Source organism: Scedosporium apiospermum, assembly GCF_000732125.1.
Source record: "Scedosporium apiospermum strain IHEM 14462 chromosome Unknown SEQ_SAPIO_0121, whole genome shotgun sequence".
NCBI lineage: Eukaryota > Fungi > Ascomycota > Sordariomycetes > Microascales > Microascaceae > Scedosporium > Scedosporium apiospermum.
In genome coordinates this window covers 1,442,337-1,466,507 of record NW_015971822.1, presented here as the reverse complement: position 1 = coordinate 1,466,507, position 24,171 = coordinate 1,442,337, and the positions used below count along the sequence as shown (strand labels likewise).

The 24,171-nt window shown below is 51.5% G+C and overlaps 3 protein-coding genes and 1 pseudogene across 3 annotated transcripts; 1 reads left to right on the top strand and 3 right to left on the bottom strand.

Annotated features, from left to right (window-relative positions):
• Positions 1-1,093: 1,093 nt before the first annotated feature.
• On the bottom strand, positions 1,094-1,466 carry SAPIO_CDS8473 (uncharacterized protein; the record flags this gene model as incomplete). Its single annotated transcript, XM_016790097.1, has 2 exons — positions 1,094-1,396; positions 1,461-1,466. 2 exons carry the CDS (start codon positions 1,464-1,466, stop codon positions 1,094-1,096), a joined length of 309 nt encoding a protein of 102 aa, XP_016640360.1.
• Positions 1,467-5,663: 4,197 nt separating this feature from the next.
• Positions 5,664-7,230, top strand: SAPIO_CDS8472 (uncharacterized protein; the record flags this gene model as incomplete). The annotated part of the gene is made up of 2 exons (XM_016790096.1): positions 5,664-7,090; positions 7,155-7,230. The coding sequence occupies 2 exons, from the start codon at positions 5,664-5,666 to the stop codon at positions 7,228-7,230; spliced, it is 1,503 nt and encodes a 500-aa protein (XP_016640359.1).
• A 499-nt stretch (positions 7,231-7,729) lies between these two features.
• On the bottom strand, positions 7,730-9,340 carry SAPIO_CDS8471 (annotated as a pseudogene; the record flags this gene model as incomplete).
• Positions 9,341-10,491: 1,151 nt separating this feature from the next.
• Positions 10,492-20,520, bottom strand: SAPIO_CDS8470 (uncharacterized protein; the record flags this gene model as incomplete). Its single annotated transcript, XM_016790095.1, has 11 exons — positions 10,492-11,068; positions 11,170-11,350; positions 12,401-13,289; positions 13,371-13,851; positions 13,942-17,785; positions 17,844-18,293; positions 18,358-18,790; positions 18,846-18,958; positions 19,052-19,265; positions 19,422-19,842; positions 19,943-20,520. 11 exons carry the CDS (start codon positions 20,518-20,520, stop codon positions 10,492-10,494), a joined length of 8,181 nt encoding a protein of 2,726 aa, XP_016640358.1.
• Positions 20,521-24,171: the final 3,651 nt, after the last annotated feature.

Below are 24,171 nucleotides of genomic sequence, written 5' to 3'. Positions count from 1 at the left end.
AAGAGCCATGAGACCCATAGATTCATCAACCTTTTCTTCCTAACGTAGGTCTTATTAGGTTTCGACTACATGGTACTTGCGTATGTACGAAGCGCCCCACCGGGGAATCTGAAAAGCTTGTCCGGACGCCACGGCTGGCAAAGCAGCATGTCGAAGGTTGAGGCTGTGGGGGAAACGACGAGAAAGGCTAAGAGATCCATGTGAAAATGAAGCTCACAGACGCCTCTCATACCAAACCAGAAAGGGCTGTTAATGCGGAAGCCACATACTTATTACGATAATCTCCAACTAAGCCCTTAAGAACTTAGCGTCGCCTCACACTCAACGGTCCTCTCGAGAGGCTGGTGATGCTATGAGGGAAAGACAAAGAACATCTAAGCCCAGGAGGCTGCGCCACAGCCACTTCCACTCCTCTGGCACTGGCGCTTGTGCATCTCTGAAAGATAATCACAATGCATCAAATGACTTTCACGGACTGGTGCTTGCTGGACTCCCTCCGGCAGAGTATCAGCCTAATTCTCAGCCACAGCCATAGTCTCCAGTTACACTGCCTTAACTGCCTTCGTCCTAGATTGGATCATCCGCAATCGGCTCTCTGGGGTTTACGAGGTAACAAGCACATGAAGAGGGAACCAGTCGTTCATCAAAACCTTGCCATTTCACTTGACTACCCTCCGAGGTCGATCGCCGGGCGGCTCAATGGCTCAGAAATCTCGAACTCTTTGAATTCAAGCCAAAAGCATGGTTTCTGCAAGTTGGGGCATTCTTTCATTCTTCCATAAACTTCAAGCCATACTCATACAACATGCCACTCGGAAAACCCAGATGCCTAATGCTGTGACGCCCATTCTCCCAAAGCTAGCTTTCACTTCCGCCATCGTTCGTGTAGCCTCCGTGTCGCTTTTGATTGAGCGATGTGGTGGTCGGTAGGCCAAAGGCGGCCTGTCCTGAATAACAACCTCTAACTCCGTATTCCAAGCCATGCGAGTTCGTTTCTCCGTGTAATGTCTCGGCCCTCCCCTCCAACATATGTGCAAGTTTGCTTCCATGTACACCACCTTTCCCGATACTTGATGAAGTAGATATACCCCTATTAACAGGTCGACCGATTCCCACACGCTCCGTTTAGAGTTAGACACTGGCAGTCCCTAGCACAGTACTCGAACCGCGAGCCTTCAACTCCGGTGATTTCGCCGTTTCCTCGGCACTGTAGGAACTCTCTGGCCTCGTCGCTCTCCTTGCAGAGCTTGACGCCCGCTTCAGATCGACATTCGATGGAGTAACCCTTGGGTACAACGTCGGCATCAACGGCAAAGGTGGAGATGAGAGTATTGGTGCCAACGGGGACCGCAACGGCGGAAGCAGAGAGGACAGCCAGAAAAGCTAAGGTTTGAATCTGACGAGTGGATGTTGTGAGTGCCCAATGATTTCATAAAGAAGAATCTATAAGTAGTCCTTACCTTCATCGTGAATGTGTAAGAAAGGTGAGATGTGTGATATTGTCTGAAGTGCAGTACAGGTGAAGTGTCGTTCGTCGTATAAGTTTAATACTCGTATCGACGCTTTACAGAAACCTCGACAGGAATCCGAGGCACAACCGACTCGTCCTCCCAGTGATTTGGGAACCTCCCTTCTTATAGGCTTCCTGTTCTAGTATGGATCCCAATTTCTCCTATCCTGCTTCTGCAGAACTCAGGGCGTTGACAAGATGCCAGGCCAAGGGGGGCCGATGCAACTCTAATTTAAGACCAAGGATGGTCGTTGGTGACGGCCCTGGTGCCTGTCTGGAATTTCGGATGGCTGCTTCCCTCGACCCTATTTAGTCGACCTTCCCCGGTAATTGACGCAGGATCTAGTGTGGAGAAGGAGTGTGTGGCCACTTCTTTGTGTGGGATAAGGTAGCGTTGGTGGATGGAAGACGATATCAAGAAATGCAGGAGGTGTGGCAGGTAGGGTCGTATGCTTCAATGCTTTTGGGGGTTGTATGAACCAAAATGAGGAGAACGGCTAGGGGAAGCAGTTTTATATCAATGATTCGACGGAAAGAAAAGACTGGAGGGTGATTATGGTGTATTCAACTTCTGTGTAATCGAAGGTGTGGGCCAGCACGGGTAATAGGTGTTAGTCGGATTGCGAATACTATCGGCTCATGCCTCTTGGTTCGTCTTGATCTTTTGAAGTCCAATATTTATAGCAAACCAGGAAAAAAGGAGCGAAAATGGAATCGTGGACGAGAAACCGATATAGAGGTGGTGTGGGCCAGACCAAGATCGAAAGAGGGTGGTAAAGGTGGTGAAGGTGGTCAGAGTGAGAGGAGGACTTGGATGAAGTGGCTCGTACGAGTATATTGGCTATGTGTGGTCTCTCCGTCTCCAGTCCCAGGACGAATCACCGAAATTGGAACTCTCGGCGCTGCCTTGGGTTGACCCTCTCATTCTATTCCGCTGAAATGAACCAAACTCCCGACATCCCTGGACCTAAAAATGCCGTGGCAGGATAGAGAATACTAGAGGGCCAAACGCGGCATTATAGGTATCGGGCATCTACTAAGACTTAATTTTGTCCCAGGTGTATGGATATCTAGTTGCCCAACAACCTATCATTTAATCCGCCTATTGATCATTTCTTCATGGAAGAAAGCGAACTGCGCCGGCACTCGACTTGATGAAGAAACACTCGAGCGTCTTCCTCCGCGGGGGGCGAAACGAGCGTCTTACAACAGAATAGGCGAATCAAATCCGGCATGAAGAACGGGCCCAGAGGTAAACATAGACGAACTCGATTGAGAGTTGGCGAGGCCATCCGACCGTTGGGCAATATCGTCGCTATAACTGGATAACCGGCAAAAGGGGATATAGCCAGCCTCCGCTACCACACACCACACCACGTCAGGCAATACTCTCGATATGTAGAATTAGATGTATAGCATCCAATATTAATTGACTGGGTTCTAAGCTAATTTTAGAGTACGTTATTCCCATTCGGTTGTGCTCCCAGAAAAAAACGCCCCCTCTGCTCTTTCAACATACGCGGCTCAGAAAATAGCAGAAATGCCAAAGCCGGAAGCGAGAGAAGGGCTAAGTTGCTCAAGGTAAGGTGGTAACAACTAGCTGTTCGGCCGCACCTTTTCCAAGGGATTGTGACCGGGGAGCTAAATATCAGTGCTGGGTTCACTTCCACCCGGTTCGAAGCTCCAGTAGTTCATGTAAGTTGATTGAACAGATGGATATATTGATCATTGGAGGCCGTGGAAGGGACTCTCAACCAAGGTTTGATCACTAATGTCTGTGACCGGATCAGAAAATAATAAATAAAATAAACCAAAAATAGCAAAATGGTAGCGGCTGGAATTCGGTCTTCCGCCTGCCAAGAGTGGAATCCCTAGTCTTGGTCTTGACGATATCTTGGTCTGGAAAACTCCATCTGTGGTCTAAATGGCCACATACGATAGGATGTCTTCGTCTCTATCCTCCACAAGTGGATACGAGGAAAAAAGAATATGTTGTAAGACCTGCTTCCCTTTATATGATCTGATAGACCTCATCCTTTTTGATTTGGTTTTCTAGTGAAGTTTGATGACAGCCGAGTCCACGAGTCTCTCCCAACGTCAGAGGCGGATCGTCAGTAGGGCAGGGAAATAAGCGAATCCGGGTTGTGAGTTGTGTGATTCCGCACATGTAATATTTCCTTGCAGGTTGCCACCACTTGACGGTTCAGACTAAAACCGTCCCCGATCAAGCATCCTTCGGTCCACCAAATCCCGCGACGCACATACATAGCAAGTATAACAACACCAAATACCAACCTCTGTAGCTTCCAAGCGTGCCACTCTCTTGGCGAAGCGACGAGTTGCTTAGTTGATTTCGTACATGAATGGCCGAAGGCCAAAGGAAGCATGATCCCATTCACTGCGTCATTGAGACCTCACCAGCCAAAGCTTCCTTGGTAGATGTCCAAAAACGAGGACGGCGCTGACAAGCATGAACCACGGAACTAGTAGATAGAATAGCAGGGATAAACAGTCCAGAGAGATTTATTCAGTGATACAAAAGATACAAATTCTAATCTGATGCTGATTTCCAGGGACCGGATCCGGACATAGTCCGCCGTTAAGCCGTTCAGTCCTCTACAGCATATATTTCGGTCCCATGTAGTAGAGATCAGATATTTGATCGGACGGGAGGTACTCGCTCCCGTTGGTCATTTACGGGAAGAGAGATTGGCATTGACCATGGTCCTCTAAAAATAATACTGGCCGAGCGAGTGAAATGAATTCTGTCTTTCTTCTTTCTCATCTGGACTTGATCGCTTGCCTCCGACTTCGACTCCATCAACGTACATACTTTTCTCCTTTTCCAGGGGGCTTCGTAATAAGATGGAGCATTACTAGGCACTGTGAATCGTCAGACCCGTTCTCGTTTTCATGCGGAAATCAAGTGGCAGCGTATTAAAAATACGCCGGGTGCTCCGTTGTGCGACAGAAGATGACCCGGATGGCGGGACGCGAGATAAAAATGCTGGGCCAAGCAGACAACAAGTCACGAGGCATGAAGAAAAAGAACAGAGAAGAAGATCATCGCCGAGAACAACAGACGAGAGGAACAAAAAGGATGCGGGCCAGCCCCTCGGACGGCTGGTTGTCTAAATTCGGGCGGGGAATCCGTGGTCCTATGCAACCTTGATTTGGGTTCTTGCAATTTATCCAAATGAATATCGCCGCAAAGAATATATTAACTGCTTCCCCAATCACCGTCGCTCAATTGGACCAGAGGCTACCGAGGTATTCATTTGCGGACTTTCTGGGATCATTTGTCATGGTGCAGTTCGCGAGCCGGTTGGCATGTTCCGGCCTGGATGAGCTGAAAGTTCTCAAATTGTGCGGTTTCGTGATATTCGGCTCACGTCTTCTATTATGTCAGATCTAGTAGGTAGCAGCAAGCTTCCATGCTCCGATCGTCCGTGTCGTCCGTCCTTAAACCGGCGATCAAAACCCCCGTTTCCGGGTGGGGCGCGTGGTCCCGGCACCGTATCCACCAGAGCACTTAGGGCAGCCTTGAGATCGGGGATGAGATGGCACAATCCTATTAATATGTGTAGTCATTCTTGATGTGCTTCCAGAAGAAGCCTTTGGCTGTCTCACAGTCACGTTGTCGCCCAAGCCAGCTTCGATATGGCCAAGCAGAGATGCCTCAGTCGGCTCGCTCCAGGTCTCCATGTTTGTTCCATAGATGTGTAGAGTTATAGAGTTGATCATTGCTCGGCCATGTTGGACGGATTGCGGTTGAGAAATAGTGACGATTTATCGTATCTCAGTCTGGTATTTTCTCGCTGGGAATTACTTCTTTAAATAACCTCAATCGCCTTCCTAAGTTTGGCAGGCACCACCTGTTGCACGTGATGTCGTGATTTCTCAAGGCAAGAAAGACGGTGGAACACAATCTGTGAATCACAATTCACCACTCATCCGTGGGAAGAACCTAGATGGCAAGATCCCATAAACAAACACTCGAGATTTTTCTTGGTCGTCTCCAAGACATCGGAAACACACCTGTCTGCGCTGCTCCGGGGAGAATATTCCCACGGCACCTTGTATAATGTGGCCTCCCTAGACGGCTTGCCAGACGCCACATCTGTGAGAAGGCGCGACAGCTCGGGACGTGAAAATGGATGAGCGTAGCCTCCCAAGAATGGCGGATTCCGACCGCAAATCCTCGTCTAGTGCGGAGAGCAGCAGCTCGTTGTCTCGCCACTACCCCTTAAACGGACTGGATCTCTCATTCTCAAAATACCACCACACCCGGCTGACTTCCACGGACATCATCGCCCACCAGCTCTGGGCACGCTTCTTTGACCCAGCCTTCAAAGATAAATGGGACCACTGCACAATTCTCTCGTGTGAACGCGGATACGCGGAGATACACAAGCTTCGCGACCGGGACCTATCCCTCGACATTGAGGTTTTACAGCGATCTCAAGTAAGCTACGGAGGAGGCTTCCCAGCGAATGACGCCGCCTATAGTGAGAGCATACTTGGGGAACCGCGGTTCTCGGCCCGCGAGATCACTCTCGACGTCGTCGTCCTCGCTGCGTTGCGACGCCACGTCCTTGAGACGAGCCACCCCGAGATGCGACACTGGCTCAAGTTGGTGGCCAAGGACTACATCGGGGGACCGTTTGACCGAACCTCGCCAGTATATGGCCTTAAGGATTTAGATAAAATGTTGATCTGGGATGATGTATATCCCCATTATGAGTTGGGCGTTCAGAGGGACGCCCAGCTGAGGCACCTAACCAACTACGCCCCTCACCTCCTCCTGCAGCATGTAAATTTCCTGTTTTCCAAGGGCCCCGTCCTCCAGCACCTTAGAATCGACTTTACGTATTCCCACTGGTTCTCGGATACAAAAAAGCAGGTCCCTCCCGTCCTTGATGAAAGGGACTCCCGCGTCGGAAGAAGCCTCCTTCCCAACAGGTTCTGGAAACTGCCCCCGCAAGAGCCCGGCTACGAGGTGCCGGGTTTTCTACCCCGCCAACTACAAGCCATAGCTCGCGACTCGCGCATGGCGCGGACACGGCGTTCGGTGAGCGAACCCAGCCGGGGAGAGCACATGCCCATAATATTGCAGAATGCCTTCGGGGCACCCGGCCCTCTCAGCAACCTCTGTCGCTCGAAGCACGCACCGCCCCTACCCCTTCAGGTCCCTTCCTCCATGAACAGCCCCGCCCCTTTCGTCCACCATGTAACCACCAGCGACGACATGATCTTCTTCGTCCCCTGTCCTTCCCTCTCGACCCTCGACCATCGCCTTCGCCGCCGCAGCCTCAGCCGCCGCCACATCGCCAACATGTTCCACGAGCCTCCCCCTCTCCCGGACGTATCCTGTGACGAGGCCGTAGCCCACGCCCTCCACTCCTCGCGCTTTTGCGGCTGGTGCGCCTCCCCCGAACACGCCTCCTCTGCTTGCGACTACCCCAAGCACGCCCGCTGTAAATGCCGCGCCTTCCCAATCTACCATACCGCCAAGACCTGCCCCATCCTCTGCTCCCGCCCCTGCGGCAATCCCTTCCCGACCGGCAGCACGCGCCATCCGTGCGCAATGAAGTGTCGTAGCCGGTGCTGCATGTGTGGTATTCCCGGCCACAGCGGCGCGCAGTGCCGCTTCAAGAAGTGCCGGTGCGGAGGGAGCCATCTTGGCCAGGATTGCGGGTGGAACCCGGCGTGCCGGGTGAAGGGGTGTCCGAGGTACCTTTGTGGGCTGCATTGTCGGGAGTGTGGGTCGAGCGAGAAACCGTTTGTTGGATGGAGGTGCGCGAAGTGCTTGATTAATGCGGAACCTGTAGGAGGCAAGGTTGAGGAGTGGCATGAGGAACAATCTGCCCCCGTTGATGAGAAGATAAGCAGGCATACTTTTCAAAGATTATCAAGAAAAAAGAAAGGGAGGAAACGGAAAACAGACAGTAGAAAAGCTGAAGCGGTGAAAACAGAAGGGTAATAGTTCATTCTTCGATATAAGTCATAATTGATACCCAGTTGCGAGCCTGTGAGCCTCGAAGCCATAGAAAAACCATACACCAATTTTCGCCATCGCCAGCTTCGAGTCAGAAGAGAAATAAAAATCGAAAAGAAAAAAGAATAGATATCACAAGATTAAAAAGCCTCCTAGCCGTAAAAGATTCATTCGTAAGAGCCAACTTCCCTCCTCTCCTCTCCTCCTCACCCCACCTTCTCTTAATCCTCATCCATCCATCCGCCATCATCTCCTCCTTCAATCTCAACCTCAACCTTAGTCCCCAACGCCTCCTTCCCTTCCCTAATCATATCTCGCAACCTCGCGTTAAATGCTGCGATTCTCGCATCCGCATCTCTCTCTTCCCTCAACTTCCTTGTCGCAAGCTCTTTAGCTTCGGGATCCAACCGTGGACTCGACTCTATCGTCTCCGGGTCAAGTCTAGGTATAGGGCCTCCGATCCCTACACCGGTCACTTGAGTTTTCATCTTAGGCATAGCATCTGTCCGGAACGACGTCCGACGCGGAGAAGCTGATGATGCCGAACTATTCGTCCGCCTATGTCCGGGTTGAGAAGACGAGAGCCTTGACGAAGGGACAGGTATCCTTGACGGAGAAAGGGGAGCGTACGAGAATGAGGCAGGGGCTGACGGAGATGCTCGGGATGCAGGACGAGATCCTGCAAAACTGGCCGGTTCTCTCGCCGATAGCGAGGGCGAACCTGCGTGAGAGACGCGGTGCGAGTGGCGGCGGGTAAATGCGGGGGTGGTGGATGCCGTACTCAGGCGTGGAGTTGGAACGTTGATTCTTCGACCAGTCGTGGCGGAGGGAGCCATGTTGCGCGACGACCGACGTGAAGTAGATCTTGTGAAATTGCCGTTGCTATAGACGCCCCCACCACCTGTAGTCCTCCGTCTTCGGTCGTTTGTTGGATCGCCTACCATGACCCAATTCCGGCCTAAGTCCTCGTCGTTCCTCACCTCCCTAACTTGTCTCCTCTTTGCCGCGGGACGAGACGGTGTCGAGTCGGGAGTAGAAGTAAACATCGCCGCATCGGGATAGGGTGAGACATATGCGTGACCTGGAAAGCCACCTGGTACAAGAGGGTCGCCGGGTCCTGATGTTTCCACCGATGACGCGCCGTTCGGTGCCGCGTCCGCGGACTGATCACCATTGAGAGCATAGCCTTTACCACCACCCGCATAAAAGCCCTTGAAAGCGCCGGCCTTGCAAAACTCCCACACCTTTCCGACTACCTCACCTATCGCTCCTAGAGCAAGCCGGCTCCATCCTGCCGAAGATGGCGTCGGGGGCGCTGGCAGCGCAACGGATCCGAACAGCCCACTTGGAGAATCCATCATCACATCATGATCGGGCCCTAACGCGCGCCGATATCCAATGTCAGAATATACGCTCTCCTCCATTGCCGCGCCCTCCTCCACGTTGCTTCTCCCAACATCGATGCCGCCCACCCCAACGACGGCTGCACGTCCACTACCGGGGGTATCAATCTGTCCGGCCAGAATATATCTCCTGCTCGCATCGCCATCCCACATGGATGCCGCGCCCGCCCAGTCCCTTATCGGCGTATTCTCCCTCGCATCGGCGTCGGGGCCTCGCTTCCTCTTCGCGGCATGGCTGGCAACTAAGGCCTCGGCGCCCGTTGAATCAATAGTCGTCGACTTGGTTAAATATGCGGAGCTCGACGCTGAGGGAGATGTTGGTGGCCGGAAGACGTCTGGGTGGACGCCCGAGACGGGCACCGCCGGAGCGGTACGTGGCGCGTGATCGACGAAACTTCCGGGGATGTGGAACTTGGTCGAGTAAGTCATGGTTTTGGTCGTTGTGGTCTGTCGGTTCCGCCTGGAGAAAACGGAAAGAAGGGCCTGGAGCTAATACTTGGTTACACTTTTTTTTCTTCGTTTGTTGCGCGTTGATCGATAAAGCCGTTATTCGGGAGCAAAGCTATGTCACCCATGGGGCGTCCGCTCACGAGCACCGTTTGCGAAGGGTTGGCGATGGATCGACCAGTCGACAATGGCTGACCGTTTCTGATCGTCGCGAGGTTGTTCTTGGCTTGACCACACCGCTGATGGCGTACTGTGTACCAGAGTCGTGGCGCCAAAACGCTTATCGATAGAGAAGGCGCAAAAAGAAAAAAAAAGTTGAGAGTTTGATGGATCGGGTCCCGCAGCTATCCTCGCCTCGCCATGCAGCCTTCTGATCTGTCTTTGGACCAGGTGACCTGCTTCGTAAATTCTCCTCGTGGAGAAGGCTGTGGTGGTGTTGTGCTTGCTGCAGAGCACTGTGCTTTCCGCCTGGGGAAAGAGGAAAGAGCTCGCTGCATTGTACTTTCGAAGTACCTCGCAAGCGACAAACTCTGCCAAAGTCCCGTGATGATACTTTTTGGGAAGAAGGAGCGACGCGCCACTGCCAGGCCAACCTCAACAAATCAAACAAAACATCGTTGCAATTGACCAAAACGGAATTGCGCCTGCCTCAGAACCTGGCATTTGCCTGCCGTCGGGAAATATCCCCGCGAAAGCAAATTTGATCCCTTTTCCATATTTTCGGCCTTTCCACTATCAGCGGCCCTGCTACACACGACATGCGTAATTTATCGCGTCTCCCGTCGAGGCGTGTTGTTTTGAGACCGATGAAGTTTCCCAATCCGTCTCGCGCAATTGGTAAAGCACATGCCAAGTCCGAAGCAAAAGGATATCGAGATCTCGATTGAGAGTTTATTTCGTGGGACGAACGGATATAACCATGCATGAATGAACCAAACACCCAACTTCTCTGGATGCGGGAGTCGCATCGGCCGTGACCATGGCGCCCCCAACTTGGAACCAACCAAACGACAAGGACTTGCGCCCTACTCACTCCTCTAAACCGCCCTCGTGCCCCGTAAGTAACACAATGACAATTAAGAAACCTCAGTCCGTCCTCTCACTGCCGGTCGCTTAGCCTGTAATCGGCTATCCTACTCCTTGGAGTAATACTCATCCTGCTGCTTCTTCGTGCCCTCCGCAACTCCGCCGTTAACCCCCTGGTCACCTTGGACGTGCTTCCACGAGCTCCAAAACTTCTCTCGCTCATTCAGTAGCTCGTCCGCCCATTCCTTAACCTCCGGAAGCACAATCTTAGTCGCGACATAAGCAAACTCCCCGAGGTCGAGCTCATGCTTCCCCCTCTTCTCGTATTCGTACATTTGTAACAGAAGCTCCATCTTGTCGATGTCGTGTACGTATAGGCTCTCAAGTGTCTTGGAGTCCTCGTACTCCTGCCAGATATCTCGTAGCTCGCGACCGGCGGCGCCATCATGGACGCGTCCGAGAAGGCCGGAGCTAATGAAGTCAACCGTGGCGGCCTCGCGTCGGTTCTTTTCGGTCTTGGGGACGCCATCGACGGGGGTAATGTCGCCGACGAGGGACTCGGCCATGTCGTGAATGAGGCACATCTTCATACATTTATTGGTGTCTATGCGCGCGGCGAGGGCGGGAGGGGTCAGGAACGTGAGAATCGACATGCGGTACATGTGGTCGGCGATGGACTCGCACCTGATGCGAGAAGCGGCGTGTTAGTGTCTGGCGTTATCTCTTTTCTTATTTCATAGAGGAGGGAGGAGGGAGGAGGGAGGAGTATAGGCGAGGCCACTTACGTCTCAACTCCAAATCGCCGCCATCCCTCTCTCTGCGTGGTCTTCAGCCTCTCGAGAAGGTGAAAGAATGGCAGCGGCGATGTCGATCCTGTAGTGAGGGCTGGTCCATCCGACACTTGTTCAAGCACTCTATCGACCGTCCACTCTCCATCGATCTTGGCGGTGGCCGCAAATCCAAGGTCTGTAGGAAATCCATCAAAGATTAGCGACTCGATTGCGTTAAGTGGATAGACACGGGACAAGAGTATTAGTAAAGCCTGATTCTAACTTTTTACCGAATCGCTAAATTCTTTCTTAGGTGCTTGGTCTGCCATGTTGTCCAGGTTGAGCCGCCGATGAGGAATCAAGAGATAAGCAGGCCGTTCGGCTGGCTTGGTGGTGGCAGATCAGGGGTGGTCGTCCCTTTTTGTAAAGAGTTAACGCGCCGGAAGGGGAAAGAGAGGAAGGCAAAGGCAAGCTTGAGCCAACGAGGGAGAAGTCTAGAACAGAAGAAATCACCAAAATCACTGAAGCAAAAGGACGGACGAGGAAGCAATCTCAAAGATGGGAAAAGAGAGAAAGACGGTGTGGGCCCAACGAGATCCGACAGCCAAAAGAAACAATCGTGGTTTCCTCGTGGGCTGAAGACGCAAACAAGCGAGACAAACGGTGACTTTCGCAACTGCGCAATTGTGACTAGCGCAGTTTGGCGGGGGCGGGGCAGGAGCTACCATTGAGCAACCTGCTTTTTTAGCACCTCGCCTCCGATTGGCTGCAGCTTGCCAGAAGCGGCGAAGGGAAAGGGCACGCCGGGTCCAGAATCGGAATCTTACTGGCAGACCGTGCAGATGATGTCATTTTGCAGGCAGTTGCACTGTCCTCGGTCTTGGGTCTGTGACAGGGAAGGAAAGCTTGACTCACCGAAGACCCAATCGCGGCGTCGTTGAGACGATTCAATGTTTGTCCTTCGATGTACTTCGTACTTCGTAGCCTCAATCAATTAAATCAATACTTCGTCCTTCGCACTTCATAATTAACTGCATTATACCAGAATTATACCAGGATGAACAGAAAATGAAACCGTGCCCCCTGTCAGAGGAAGCCCAAAATAGGAAACAGCTGGGGAACCCATGCATCTATCCCATCGGTTTGGTCGGAACCACCCCCAATGGAAACCACATCCACCAGCATCTGGTTGAGATCCCTCAACGTTTTTTTTGCTCCTCCCTGTCATTATCACCGCTTCACTTACGGCCTCCAAACTTCTCTGACAAACCTTCGGCAACAGCCCGACCAAGCTGTGTAAGCGACGATGCGCTGAGAATTTCCAACACACCCATCTTGACGCCAAACACCTGTCTGAACCATCTTCTCAGCTCCGTCGCCATCAACGAATCGACTCCCATTTGCGCTGGGCTAGCTGCAAGATCAACCTCCTCTCCCTCCGGGCGAAGCATGATGCTGTGAACTTTGCGCCCAATCTGCTGGCCGAGAAAGGAGATCGCTTCTTCCGATAGGAGAGCCGCCTTGCCTTCTTGCGCCCTCGACAGGAACAGCTTCAGCTCGTCCAGGTCTGTCGTAGTGTTGGTTACTCGGTCTCCCTGTACGTTATGATAACTTCCCATCCTCCTGTCTCTCCGCCAGTTTGTCCGATTGAAAGGGTCCTCGAGATCCGTCTCCGAACGAAGCCCCATGATGACGTGAGCATCGTTCTTCCATGGTGTGAGGTTAGTTGTTAATGGCCCCGTTGGTGCAAGCTGGGTCGTGTTGAGGAGTAGCGAATGCTCGACATAGTCGAGGTACGCCTGCTCGTTCAGGTTGTAGATCCCCTGTGCTCTCATATTTCGCTGTGCCTGGGCACTTTCTGCCACAAATCCGGAGCCAAGGATCGGACAGATGCTCAAAACGGATGCTGGCAGTCCTAGGCCCTGTCTATACTGGCAGAGCGCTTCTAGGAAGACGTTGGCTGCACAGTAGTTACTTTGCCCTGGCTGATGAACAGCCGTGATGATAGAACTTGCCAGGAAGAAAAAGTCCAGCTTGTGGTTAAGAAGGGCAGTATGAAGGTTCCACGCGCCGTCAACTTTCGGTTTCATGGCCCCATTCCACTGTGCCAACGTCATCTCCGGAAACAGCGCATCCTATAATCGCGTGTTAAAGCTATTTCCTCTCGAAATCTTCGCGAAATCTTTGCCCCATTAGGGCGGGGATGGGGGACTTACCTCTAATGCCATTACCATATGGAATACCCCCTTGATAGGTGCATGGGATTCCTTGATGGCCCGCTCAACGTCCTCGAGGTTTTCCGCCGCGCCAGACACGGCAACGACTTTGCATCCCATAGCCTCTAATTCTCCGATAAATCCTGCATTCTCTTCACTCTGAGCCCTCCGTGATAAGAAAGTTAGAGAACGAGCACCCCTCTCGACGAGCCAAGTGGCCGTCACCCTACCAAGCCCACCAAGTCCCCCGATGAGGAGATAACTGCCTGCCGGCTCGAACTGAAGTGTGCGACAAGACAAATGGGCCGGACTGTATATTGTGTCGAGTTCCCGCGGTAATGAGATGACGACCTTGCCAATATGACGCCCGTCTTGAAGGAATCGGAAGGCTGCTTCGGCCTTCAATGCGTCGAACGTTGCAATTTCTGGCACTGGCCGAAGAAGGCCCGCCTCATAAAGCCCAAGGAATTTCTCCAGTAGCCTGCCGACAGCCTGTTAGTGGATGAAGATGACGGGGGATTAATCATACACAATGACTGGGAAAGAGAGAAAGTGAAACGGCAATAGCTACCTTCCCATAGTCTCAGGTCGTTTACGGGAAACCTCAATCCCGTCATAGCAGAAGTAAGTCCTGTTGGCGAGGAATGGATTCATGTCCAACTTGCCGTGCTCCAAAAGATCCCTCTTTCCAATCTCCACAAGCATCCCAAACGGCGCCACACACTTCCAGGACGTATGAAGCAGGCTACCAGACAGAGAGTTTAGGACAACGTCTACACCGGAATCGTTCGTCTCCCTCATGATTCCTTCGTAGAAGGATTCATCCCGGGAGCTGAATATTCGGTTCCTCGGGATCCCAAACACTCTGGTGAGGTACGTCACCTTTTCTTCATCTCCAACCGTCGCGAATATCTCGGCGCCGACCATCTGAGCCACTTGAATCGCTGCCAGACCAACGCCTCCGCATGCTGAATGAATGAGGACACTTTGACCTTTCTCGAGGCGGCCGATGTTGATCAGACCCTGCAACGCTGTCGTGAATACGACTGGGATGCTCGCTGCCTCCTCGAAGCTCAAGGTATCCGGTATTCTCTTGACTAGCGCGCTCGGAAGTACTATCCGCGTCGCTAGTGAACCTTCAGGGGCAATACAAAAGATGCGGTCGCCGACACGCAAACCCTTGACCTTAGGCCCAGCTTGCACAATCACCCCTGAAACGTCAATGCCGAGTTCCGAATGAGAGGAGGTTTTTGGTATCACGCCCATAGCCATCAAGACATCTCGGAAGTTGAGGCCAACAGCGCGGCATTCAATCTCAACCGAGTCATCAGGTACTGTGTCGATGGCTTCCCGTCGCCTCCACTGCAGAGTCTCGAATAAACCACGTTTCCCGATGTCAAGGGCGACAGTGCTCTTCACTGTCTGAACGCTCTTCTCGGCCATCTCGTCTACGACCGAAAATGGCTGATAGCGCCCAATACAGACTGTACCATTACAAACAGCAAACTCTTTGTCTGTTTCTAGGTTCTCGGGGGGGTCTTCCCTTCGAATTTTGTCAAAAACTTGAAGCACGAGAGCCGAAAAATTTTCCTCTTCTGCGTCAATCTCCAGAGTAAAGATAGGGAGTTCAAGCTCAGAACGGAGACTTCGTGTTACGCCTAGACATGGCGCTGACCACGGATCGTTGCATTTGATCTGGACGGGGTTGGTCAACCAAAGGGTCCTCCGCGACTTGAAATGGGAAATAAGCGCCTGGAATCCTGCAAAGTCCTCCGAAGTGATATCCTTGAAGAAATTTCCTTCGAGGTCAAGGCAGGAAATAATCTCCTGATTCTCGGGGACCTCGCCCCCGATTGTGATATCCGTAACTTCAATGCCCCTCTCCTCAAGCGCGTTTCTGATGACTTGTGCAACCCCTGTGGAAGGCGTCGAGGAAAGGAGAGACACTTTATGGTTCGGCTTAGGCTCGTCCCATACTTTCCTTGAAAGGATGGTATTGCAGCAAGTGAATGGCGGCGACCCATCATATACAACTGTCTCGGCGCCAGTATAACCAGTTCCTTTCAGTTCCTGGTCCCATCGGGTAACTTCCACATAGGGAGAGAATTCTCGGCCATCGTTCTGCCCAAGCCACCAGCCAGAGAAGGTGCCGAAAATATATCCGGCGACACGAAGCTCGCTGCACAACTCAGTAAGGAGCAGCATTCCTCGCGGTTTTAAGAGTTTGTTTAGGTTTGATAAACTCTCCTTTATGGATGGAGTTGCGTGAACCACGTTAGCGGCGATGATGAGATCGTACGAAGAGGGTTGGAAATCTTGGCCGAGAGGATCTTTCGTGATATCAAGTACCTTGTATTCCATGTTGGGAGCGTATGAAAAACGCTCTTTGGCTTGCGAGAAGAACCCAGCCGAGATATCGGTGAAAGTGTAATTCAAATATCGAGGCAAGCCGTTGTGGACCAATTCACGGAGAAGAAGATCGGTCGTTCCTCCAGTGCCGGCGCCAACTTCCAGGATTCGCAGTGTTGGTCTGCTATGAGACAGAATACGAACAAAATTGCCGTATCCGAAGCTGACTGCATTATATAGCTCCGTCAACAGTCCATCCTGTGTGAGGAGATCAATGGGTTCCGCCTTGCCGGTGAATATTTGATCGAAATGGTCAAAAATTCGCTTCAGGCCGAGGCTGAGACTCTTCTTGCCCATTTTTAGAAGCAGTTCATACAGATCGTTGATTCGACGGCATCGCTCATCCGTACTCATCTTCGAGAACGCAGCGGCATTGGGAACGAGTGCATTGCCGCCATTTTCTGACAGGTTGACCTCTCGCTTCAGCCACCTCCGATAGATATGGAAGTGCGGTTGACTTGGCTCGAGGCCCTCAATCCTCTCCAAGGTGTTCAGAACGCAAAGATATGCCATTTCCTCAATTAAGCGGATTTCATCAGTGTTGAAATCAGCAGGCTTGAGGAGCGGCGCGGGATCAACGAAGTCAAAATCGGGAACCCATTCCAGTCTCGCTGCGGCATGCGGGTCCGAATCGTCGACATCACCGCCATCATCGACGATGCTTGTATGAAGCCCTGAAACTTTCAGCACCAGTAAGCCGTCAGAAGAGCACTCCACAACCTCCGATCCGTCGCCTCTAGGGGCCCTGGAAACGGCCTGTATGATGTCAGAACCTGGGAGGACATCTACCCGATCAAGAAGCGTAGGTAGACGAAGTTTGGTCAATTTTCTGCCCAGTCCCCTCACTCCTGCCATTATCGCAAGTTGGAATGAGGCATCTATAACCACGGGGTGGAGGGCATACGACGTGTCATGTTGCCCTTGGTTGGGACCTTCAACCTCAGCCGTGGAACAGTCCTCAGTGACCGAAGACGATGCGTTTCTAAGTCGCCTGAACCAAGGTCCAAAGTTTATGCCGACCTCTGAGAGCCTCTCATAGAATCGTGCGGTTGAGACCTGACGTGGCAAGTTCTTAGGTGGTTGAGAAGTCCCTGGGATGGTAGAAATGGTTGTAACCTGTCCTTCACAATGGGTGATCCAGATAGACCCGGAGTAGGACGTGATGCTGAAATCGAACCATTCGGATTCATTGCTGTCCGTCAACTTGTGTCTCCGGAAAGCCGTGATAATTTCAGTTCCGACGGCATCCGGAACCACCAGGGCCGATTTCACAACAACATGTCTGACACTATAGCCACCGGTTCCTCCCATGATCTGTCGTGCTGCTTCTCCGGCCATGCATATATACCCGGCCATGGGGAATACGATGTCCTGCCGAATCTTATGGTCAACGAGCCAAGGCACATCTCCCAGATACAAAACATTTCGCCATTGTGGGTGGACCCCAGACGTCTCCGGAGTACGAATACCCAGAAGAGGATGGTGAGGGTATTTCCTGAATCGCCAGTCTTTGGCGACTCTGCTCTCGTACCAGAGAGATTTGCTATGATCCCACGAATACGTGGGGAGATTCGGTAGAGTTTTTGCGTTGGGATAAAGAGACGCCACGTTAACGTTGAGAGATTCTTGGTATAACTTTCCAATAGAGATCAGGAAGCTTTTGAAGGAATCCTCTCCACGGGTCAACGTAGAGACATAGGAGCACGTCTGCGATTCTTGTTTTGAAATATGTCTCAATGGGCCACCGAGAGCGCCATGAGGTCCAACTTCGAGAAAGAGGCCACTGCCCAGAGTACGCAAGAGTGAAGATATGGCTGTCGAAAATCTAACGGGCAAGATGAGATTTGAGAGCCAGTATCCGGGCCCAAGTATGGTTGAATCATCAAGAGCTTGGCCTGTAACGCTGGAAAAGAAAGGTACTGAAGGAACACCCGACCACGTATCAAGTCTCTGAAACTCCCGCTGCAAAAGATCGGCATATGCATCTCCAATCGCAAGCATATGGTCTAATGCCAAACGGTTAATATATTAGATGACTGATGAGGCAAAAGGTACGAGACTTACGAGAGTGATATGCGATACTGAGACCTAGCGGTTTCGTGAAAACCTCCGGCCATACAGCCTTGATCCTTTCGAGGACTTTGAAGACTGCTGTGCGATTCCCCGAAATGGTTGTGCTCTTCGGGCTATTTTCACATGCGATAACAGCACCCATTAAAAGAAAAGGCGTGATCTCCGCGGCAGAGAGTCCTACTACCGCCATGGTCCCGTCAGCAGCCAGCTTGGCCGCTGCATAGCCACGATAGTATGCAGTGATAATGGCAGCTTCCATTGAGAGGGCACCAGCAGCATACGCAGCCGCAATCTCGCCACTAGAGTGACCTGCTACACAGGTAGGGCGGATCCCCATGTGGGAGAGACGGTTGAAGAGCGCAACTTGGATAGCCGTACACAAAGGTTGAGAAATTTCTGGCAGGTTAACCCTGCTCTCTCCCGCAGGCCTGTTGATCTCCTCTGTGAAGTTTGTTAGAACGGGCCACAGCCGTGAAAGAAGTGCGGGTAGATGTGGTCATCTTACCGAGAATCGTCCACGATGGAGGGTGCAGGGCCTGACTCAGGACAGCATCCATGAAACAAATGTCCTTCTTGAAGAGTCCATCCTCCTCTATGAGTTCTTTCGCCATGCCAGCCCACTGAGCCCCCTGTCCGGTGAATATCAAATATACGGGAGGCTGCACTCCAGATGAATGCGTGGAGCTTGATACGTTAGTGATGGTGCCATCATGAACCAAAGCAAAGGCCCTATGAGCGAGCTTCTCTCGCCGTAGAGCCAGAGTATAAGCGAAGTCTGATGTATGGATCTCAGCGTTTTGCCCAATGAAGGCGCGGTACTTGTCCACATTTGTTTCTAGTGACTTTGGCGTGTTTGCCGACAAGAGAAGAAGGTTCATACGGCGCTGCTGAGGAGAGAAAGTAGCTGGTTCAAATGGCTCAAAGGCGTCAAGAACGACCTGAAGCGCCGTTAGATCCTTCGCACGAGAATCTTGGGACAGGAAGCCCACGTACATGTGCATTTGAACCCCCAATGCCAAAAGAATTGATGCTGATGCGAGCCAATTTGTCAGAAGGGAAGGGAGTCGGCTGAATGGGCACTTGAAGTTTCCTCTCTTGGAAGAGTACTATGGTAGAGGAAGTAAGGATCAGTTTTGCATTGAAAGCCTTTCATATGGGAAACATGTTGTATTTCCGAGATGCAACCTCGCCAAACTTACTCTTGGGGTTGGGCTTCTCGAACTTGATGTTTGGTGGAATGATTTTGTTTTCGAGTGCCAGCACGCATTTTATGAGGCTATTTAAACCAGAAGCTCCCTCAGCATGGCCGACGTTGGGCTTTACGGAGCCAATGTAGACCCCGGAAGCCCCGAAGACTTTACCCACGGTGTTGGCCTCGATCGGGTCTCCTGTTGAGGTGCCGGTACCATGACACTGAAGTCGAACCTCGGGTTAGCAACGGCCTATGCCCATTTAGGGAGCAGGATTTACCAATTCCACAGCATACAAGACCACTTCGCACCGTTTCCGATATGAGTCGGGTCGTGTATAGGAACGAGAAAGATGTGGGACAGGAAATGGCTACCTTACCTCGACGTAGGCTGTATCACTTGGATTCAGCCCATTCTCAGAATAGACATATCGTATCAAGGCCTCCTGGGTAATCGCACTTGGTTTCAGTAATCCGTCACTCTTGCCATCACAGTTTGTCCCTGTTCCCTTGATGATTGCACGAATCGGATTGCCATCGCGGAGCGCCGCCCCAAGAGGCTTGACATATATGGCACAGATTGCTTCCGCTCGTGCAAATCCATTTGCCCTTTCATCAAAAGTTTTGCATGATGCGTCGGGAGACAAGATTCCTTCCGAGGTGAAGGATGCCGAAATGGTTGGGGTCAGTATGATGCTAGTACCAGCGACGATGGCTGATGTTGCGTCACCGTTTTGCATCGCACGGCAGGCCTCGTGTAGGCCCACAAGTGATGCCGAGCATCCCGTTTTCACAACGGAGCTGTATCAATCATTAGTATACATCATTTTCTTGGGGAGACCAGAATGTAATAGCGGTAGGGCTGTGGGATGTGAGCCACATTTGCCATTCTCCAACATACCTCGGACCTCTAAAATCAAATTCGTATGACACACGGTTGGCAAGCATCATATCATTCCCGAAAGATAGATATCCATAACCTTCTTGATGCTGTGTCTCTTTGGAACCAATCAACATCCAATCATCGCCAAATGTGCCGACATAACAGCCGACCGTTTGGGCCCTGTAGTTAATTTCCCCAGCGTCATCGAGAGACTCCTTCACCACTTCCAGAAGGTGACGCAGCTGGGGGTCACAACTCTCTACTTCTTTCCGAGTCATCGAGAAGAAAGTTGTGTCCAACGCCGAAAGATCCTCATCCAAGAAGTACCCAAAATTCGTCTTGATTGCTCCTCTGCCACCCAGGGAGCCATCAAAGCCTTTGACATTATAACGACTCGAAGGTATGGGACCACGAGCATCTCGACCGTTGATGAGAAGCTCCCAGTAGTCTTGGGTGTTTCGTATGCCTCCCGGAAGACGGAGACCAATCCCACAAACAGCTACTGCAGAAGAATCATACGCCCTTTTGTCAAGGTCGGGCGGCGTGTGGGGAACCTGCCGAGGCGTGGCCAAGCCAGTCTTAAACTCAGTAGTCATTGTAGGTCTCCCTGTGCTGATTTCGTTGAAAGATGATTTGAGCTTTAGCTTAAAGTGTCGGAAACAGATGGAGACAGAGACTGTGTCCCCACACTCGTGGTAGCAAGAGAGAACGTCGGGATCTTATGTGAAAACGAACGGACTTTCATGAGTGCTAGTAGGGCCCCATGTGGAGGTATAAACGAGGTTGGTTTGAAGTGTACTTCATGTACCGTTCGAGAGAGTCTCATATGCAATGCGGGGGATTATTGATGGGGATCTTGATGAAAGATGCAAGGCAAGACGCAAGGAAGAACGCAAGGGATGTTGGATGTAGACCATCAAGCTCTCTTGTTTACGAAGTTCATGGAGCTCGGTCCTGGACTTGACTTGGCGATGCAGGGTAGGTGCAAAAAGGGTAATCCGGGGGCCACACCACCATCTATAGAGCAAGGATCATGTCCTCTTCAGATTTGCACAGGTTAGAATTCCAGTTTCCCAGACTTGAGTTGCTGCTGAAAGGGCCGCGGAAGGAGGCCAAGATTGTGAACTGTGAACGATTACAAGGACGTCATGGGCAGGGAGGGGATGCATCGGCTATCCGCAAACACTTAGATGTAGTTGGATTGACTGGGTAAAGCAGAACATGAACAGCCTCGGAAGATAGATTCGAGTTGGTGCCCTTTGCAGCTGCTCGTTAGAGGCATCGAAAGTGGGTTATGTTGGAGAAGCCAGTATTCACCAAAAAAAGGAATCAAAACAGAAAGGCAGTATAGTTAGGGTTATATGCGGCCGCAGTTGGCCAGCTGAAGGAGAAATCAAAGCCACATTTCTTTTCGTGAGGTTGAAGAGGACTTCGGAAAGCAGGTGTGAAAAAGACGAAGACCGTATCCGTGAGATGATGGTTACGGTTCCCATTGCGGCCGGCATTTCATTCCAGGAGGCATATTTTCAAGAAAGCACGGTCATTAGATCCGTCGAACATGTACATGTAGAGGGAGAGGCCATGATGCCGGTGATCCACTTACACCGCATGGTCCGTTGCACGCCGCATCAGCTCGACTCCGATCTTCATAGTTGCAGGACAGGTACCCCACGCGACGAAGGTACACTCGCATCGGCATCTATACCCTGAGCTGGCTATACTAACGGTGGAAAGAAGAAGACATGCAGACAATGAGAAATTAGAAACGGGGGATGAGCCACGTCATTCCTTAAGCCCACTGCACTTTCCGCAGGTGTCTGGCAGATCGATGACGCCTTGCTTCTCTGCAGGGGGCATATGGTCCACCCAGTCGCCCGGGTGAAGTAATTATGATAGGCGCAGAAGGAGGGAAATAAGGGAAGAGCAGAAGGAGAGGACAGGACAATTGAATAATAGTCGGAAAGCGGACCGGGCATTGAGGAAACAGGCACCTCAAAGGGATGCTGGCAGAGGCCACCGGACGTCAACTTCGAGCGGCAGGCGCAGAGCGAGCATTGATTGATGCATTCAGAGAGTGACACCAATCCCTATTATGCAGAGGAAAGGTGCCATTCGGGCCTTCGGTATCTGTGGTTGGTCGGTTGGTTGGCTGGTTGGGTGTGTCGACTCACAGCTACACCCGGGCCGACCTGCAGTTCCGGCCTGCAGTTTCTTGAGAAATACCACCGATAGCCGTGATGATGGAACAGCACTCAAGGACCGGTGTATACCGGGCTAGACTTTGACGTCGGTAGTGATTGCAGGAAAGCCAAGCCGTTCGACGGGGCGGCTCCCTAGGAAAGCGGAGGCTTCGGGTAATATTGATACCGACTGCTCACAGCGCGACCAGTTGGACTGATGGAGCAAGGCTTCGGGGAGGCAGGATTCTCTCCAGATCATGCATTTACGCGATTCCCATGTAGAGAGATATTTCCACCTTTCATTGAGAAACAGCAATAAGTAGTATTCTGAGAAAGGGAACAATGCCCGATTCTGAGCAAAATCAAGCTGCACTTTGTTGAGAAAATGAAATGATTGGAAACTCAATAGGTTTATTCGTAGGCTACATGTAAACTGGCAACGAGTATTAAGCTTGAGAGGTAAAGAAACTCTCCGCGAGAAGGGACGTTGATCCGGGATCATGCCAAAGTGGAGGTATGACGGTAGTGCCAAGAAAACCACTCAGAACGGCCTTTGGGTCATGAAAAGAAAATGAACAAAAATATATGAGTGAAGAAAGCAGATATGACGATGCAGCTCCCTGAAAGAGGAATGCCGTGACCGAGTACGAGTTGAGGAGTGCGTCCGAATGAAAAGCATGTTGGACTCCGGAGAATCTTGACATCCCAAGGAAATATCAAATATCAGATGTATTTCAACCGAGGAGTTGGCTTACACTCACAGTTCAGGTCCTCAAATTCTCTCTGGCCAGGATCAATGAGAGAAAAAGAAACCGGAGGCATTTCTTGATATGGCCAATGCCTAGACCAGCGTTGGAGAATCAAGGGAGGGTGAGCTTGGAGAGGGGATATGCAGCTCCAGCATGGCGCCCGGTCAAAGCGAGGATGATCCAGGAAGGGTTGATGTAAATCCTCTCAATCAATCAATCAATCAATCAATCAATCAATGCTGAATTAGCGCCAACGAAACACGGAGATGGCGTTCAATACGCGCTCTGATTTGTCCAGTCCAATGGTTCGCTTGGGCTGTCTTCAATACAACCCGAATCCGACAGTATGGCTAGGCGGAGGCGTTGAAGAGGGACCGCGCCGATGAGGACCGACGAGATACCATCATCCGAAGAGGGTGACAGAAGACCTCAGTTCTGGTCACTTGTAAGCGGTTCGGGAGAACAGAAGAGAAGATCAGTTGATCAATGTCTCGTAATTAGTTGTACCTTCCGGTTTTAGGCAAGTACCTTCCTACTTCGTTCATGGAAATGACGAAAGCTCAACCGTTTAACTTGCTCCTTCCGGGGCCAACTCGTTCTCGTGGTCTGGACCGGTATTGCTTCCCGTTTCAGCCGCCACCTTTGGAAGGAAGGGCTCAATCACGACTCGCGCGTCAACCCATACAATAAGTGAGGTCCGCGGAACTCGGGGCTAAAAAAAGAGATCCCAAGTCCAATCCCTCGTATACCAACTACGGAGTACTCTTGACCATGGCTCGGTTCGATTAGCTGAGATGGGCCCCTCTCAAAGGCCAGTTGTCAGTCTCCCTCGAATCGCCAAGTCGATCCAAATAACCATTCCATGATCGCGATGGGAATGAAGTGCAACACGGTCCCTGGTATTCTCCAATGTTGTACGAAGTATAGAGTGCGGAATTTTGCTGAAAAAGTATGGTGCAGAGAGCACCTGAAACAACAAACGTAAACACTCCATTTCCCCCTTCAGTTCTCCACTATCCAATGTCCGATGTCACCTTGCTGACAGGTGCGATTGATTACACAAGTATAGCATCATTGGAAGCCGGGTCCGCGGTTCCTTCCTCCTCCTTCGAACATTAGACTCAGGCAGGAGCAGGAGCTATGGAGTAGGCGGCAAGCACGACACGACAATACATTGCATGAAGAAAAGCTCGCAGTTTGAGACACATGCCCAAGGGTGGGCCTTGCCTATATGGCGGAAATGACTATTCTTCGCCCCGGGCGATCAAATCTCGAGATACACCAAAGAAGCGACCAGAGGTGGATATTAAATAATTGT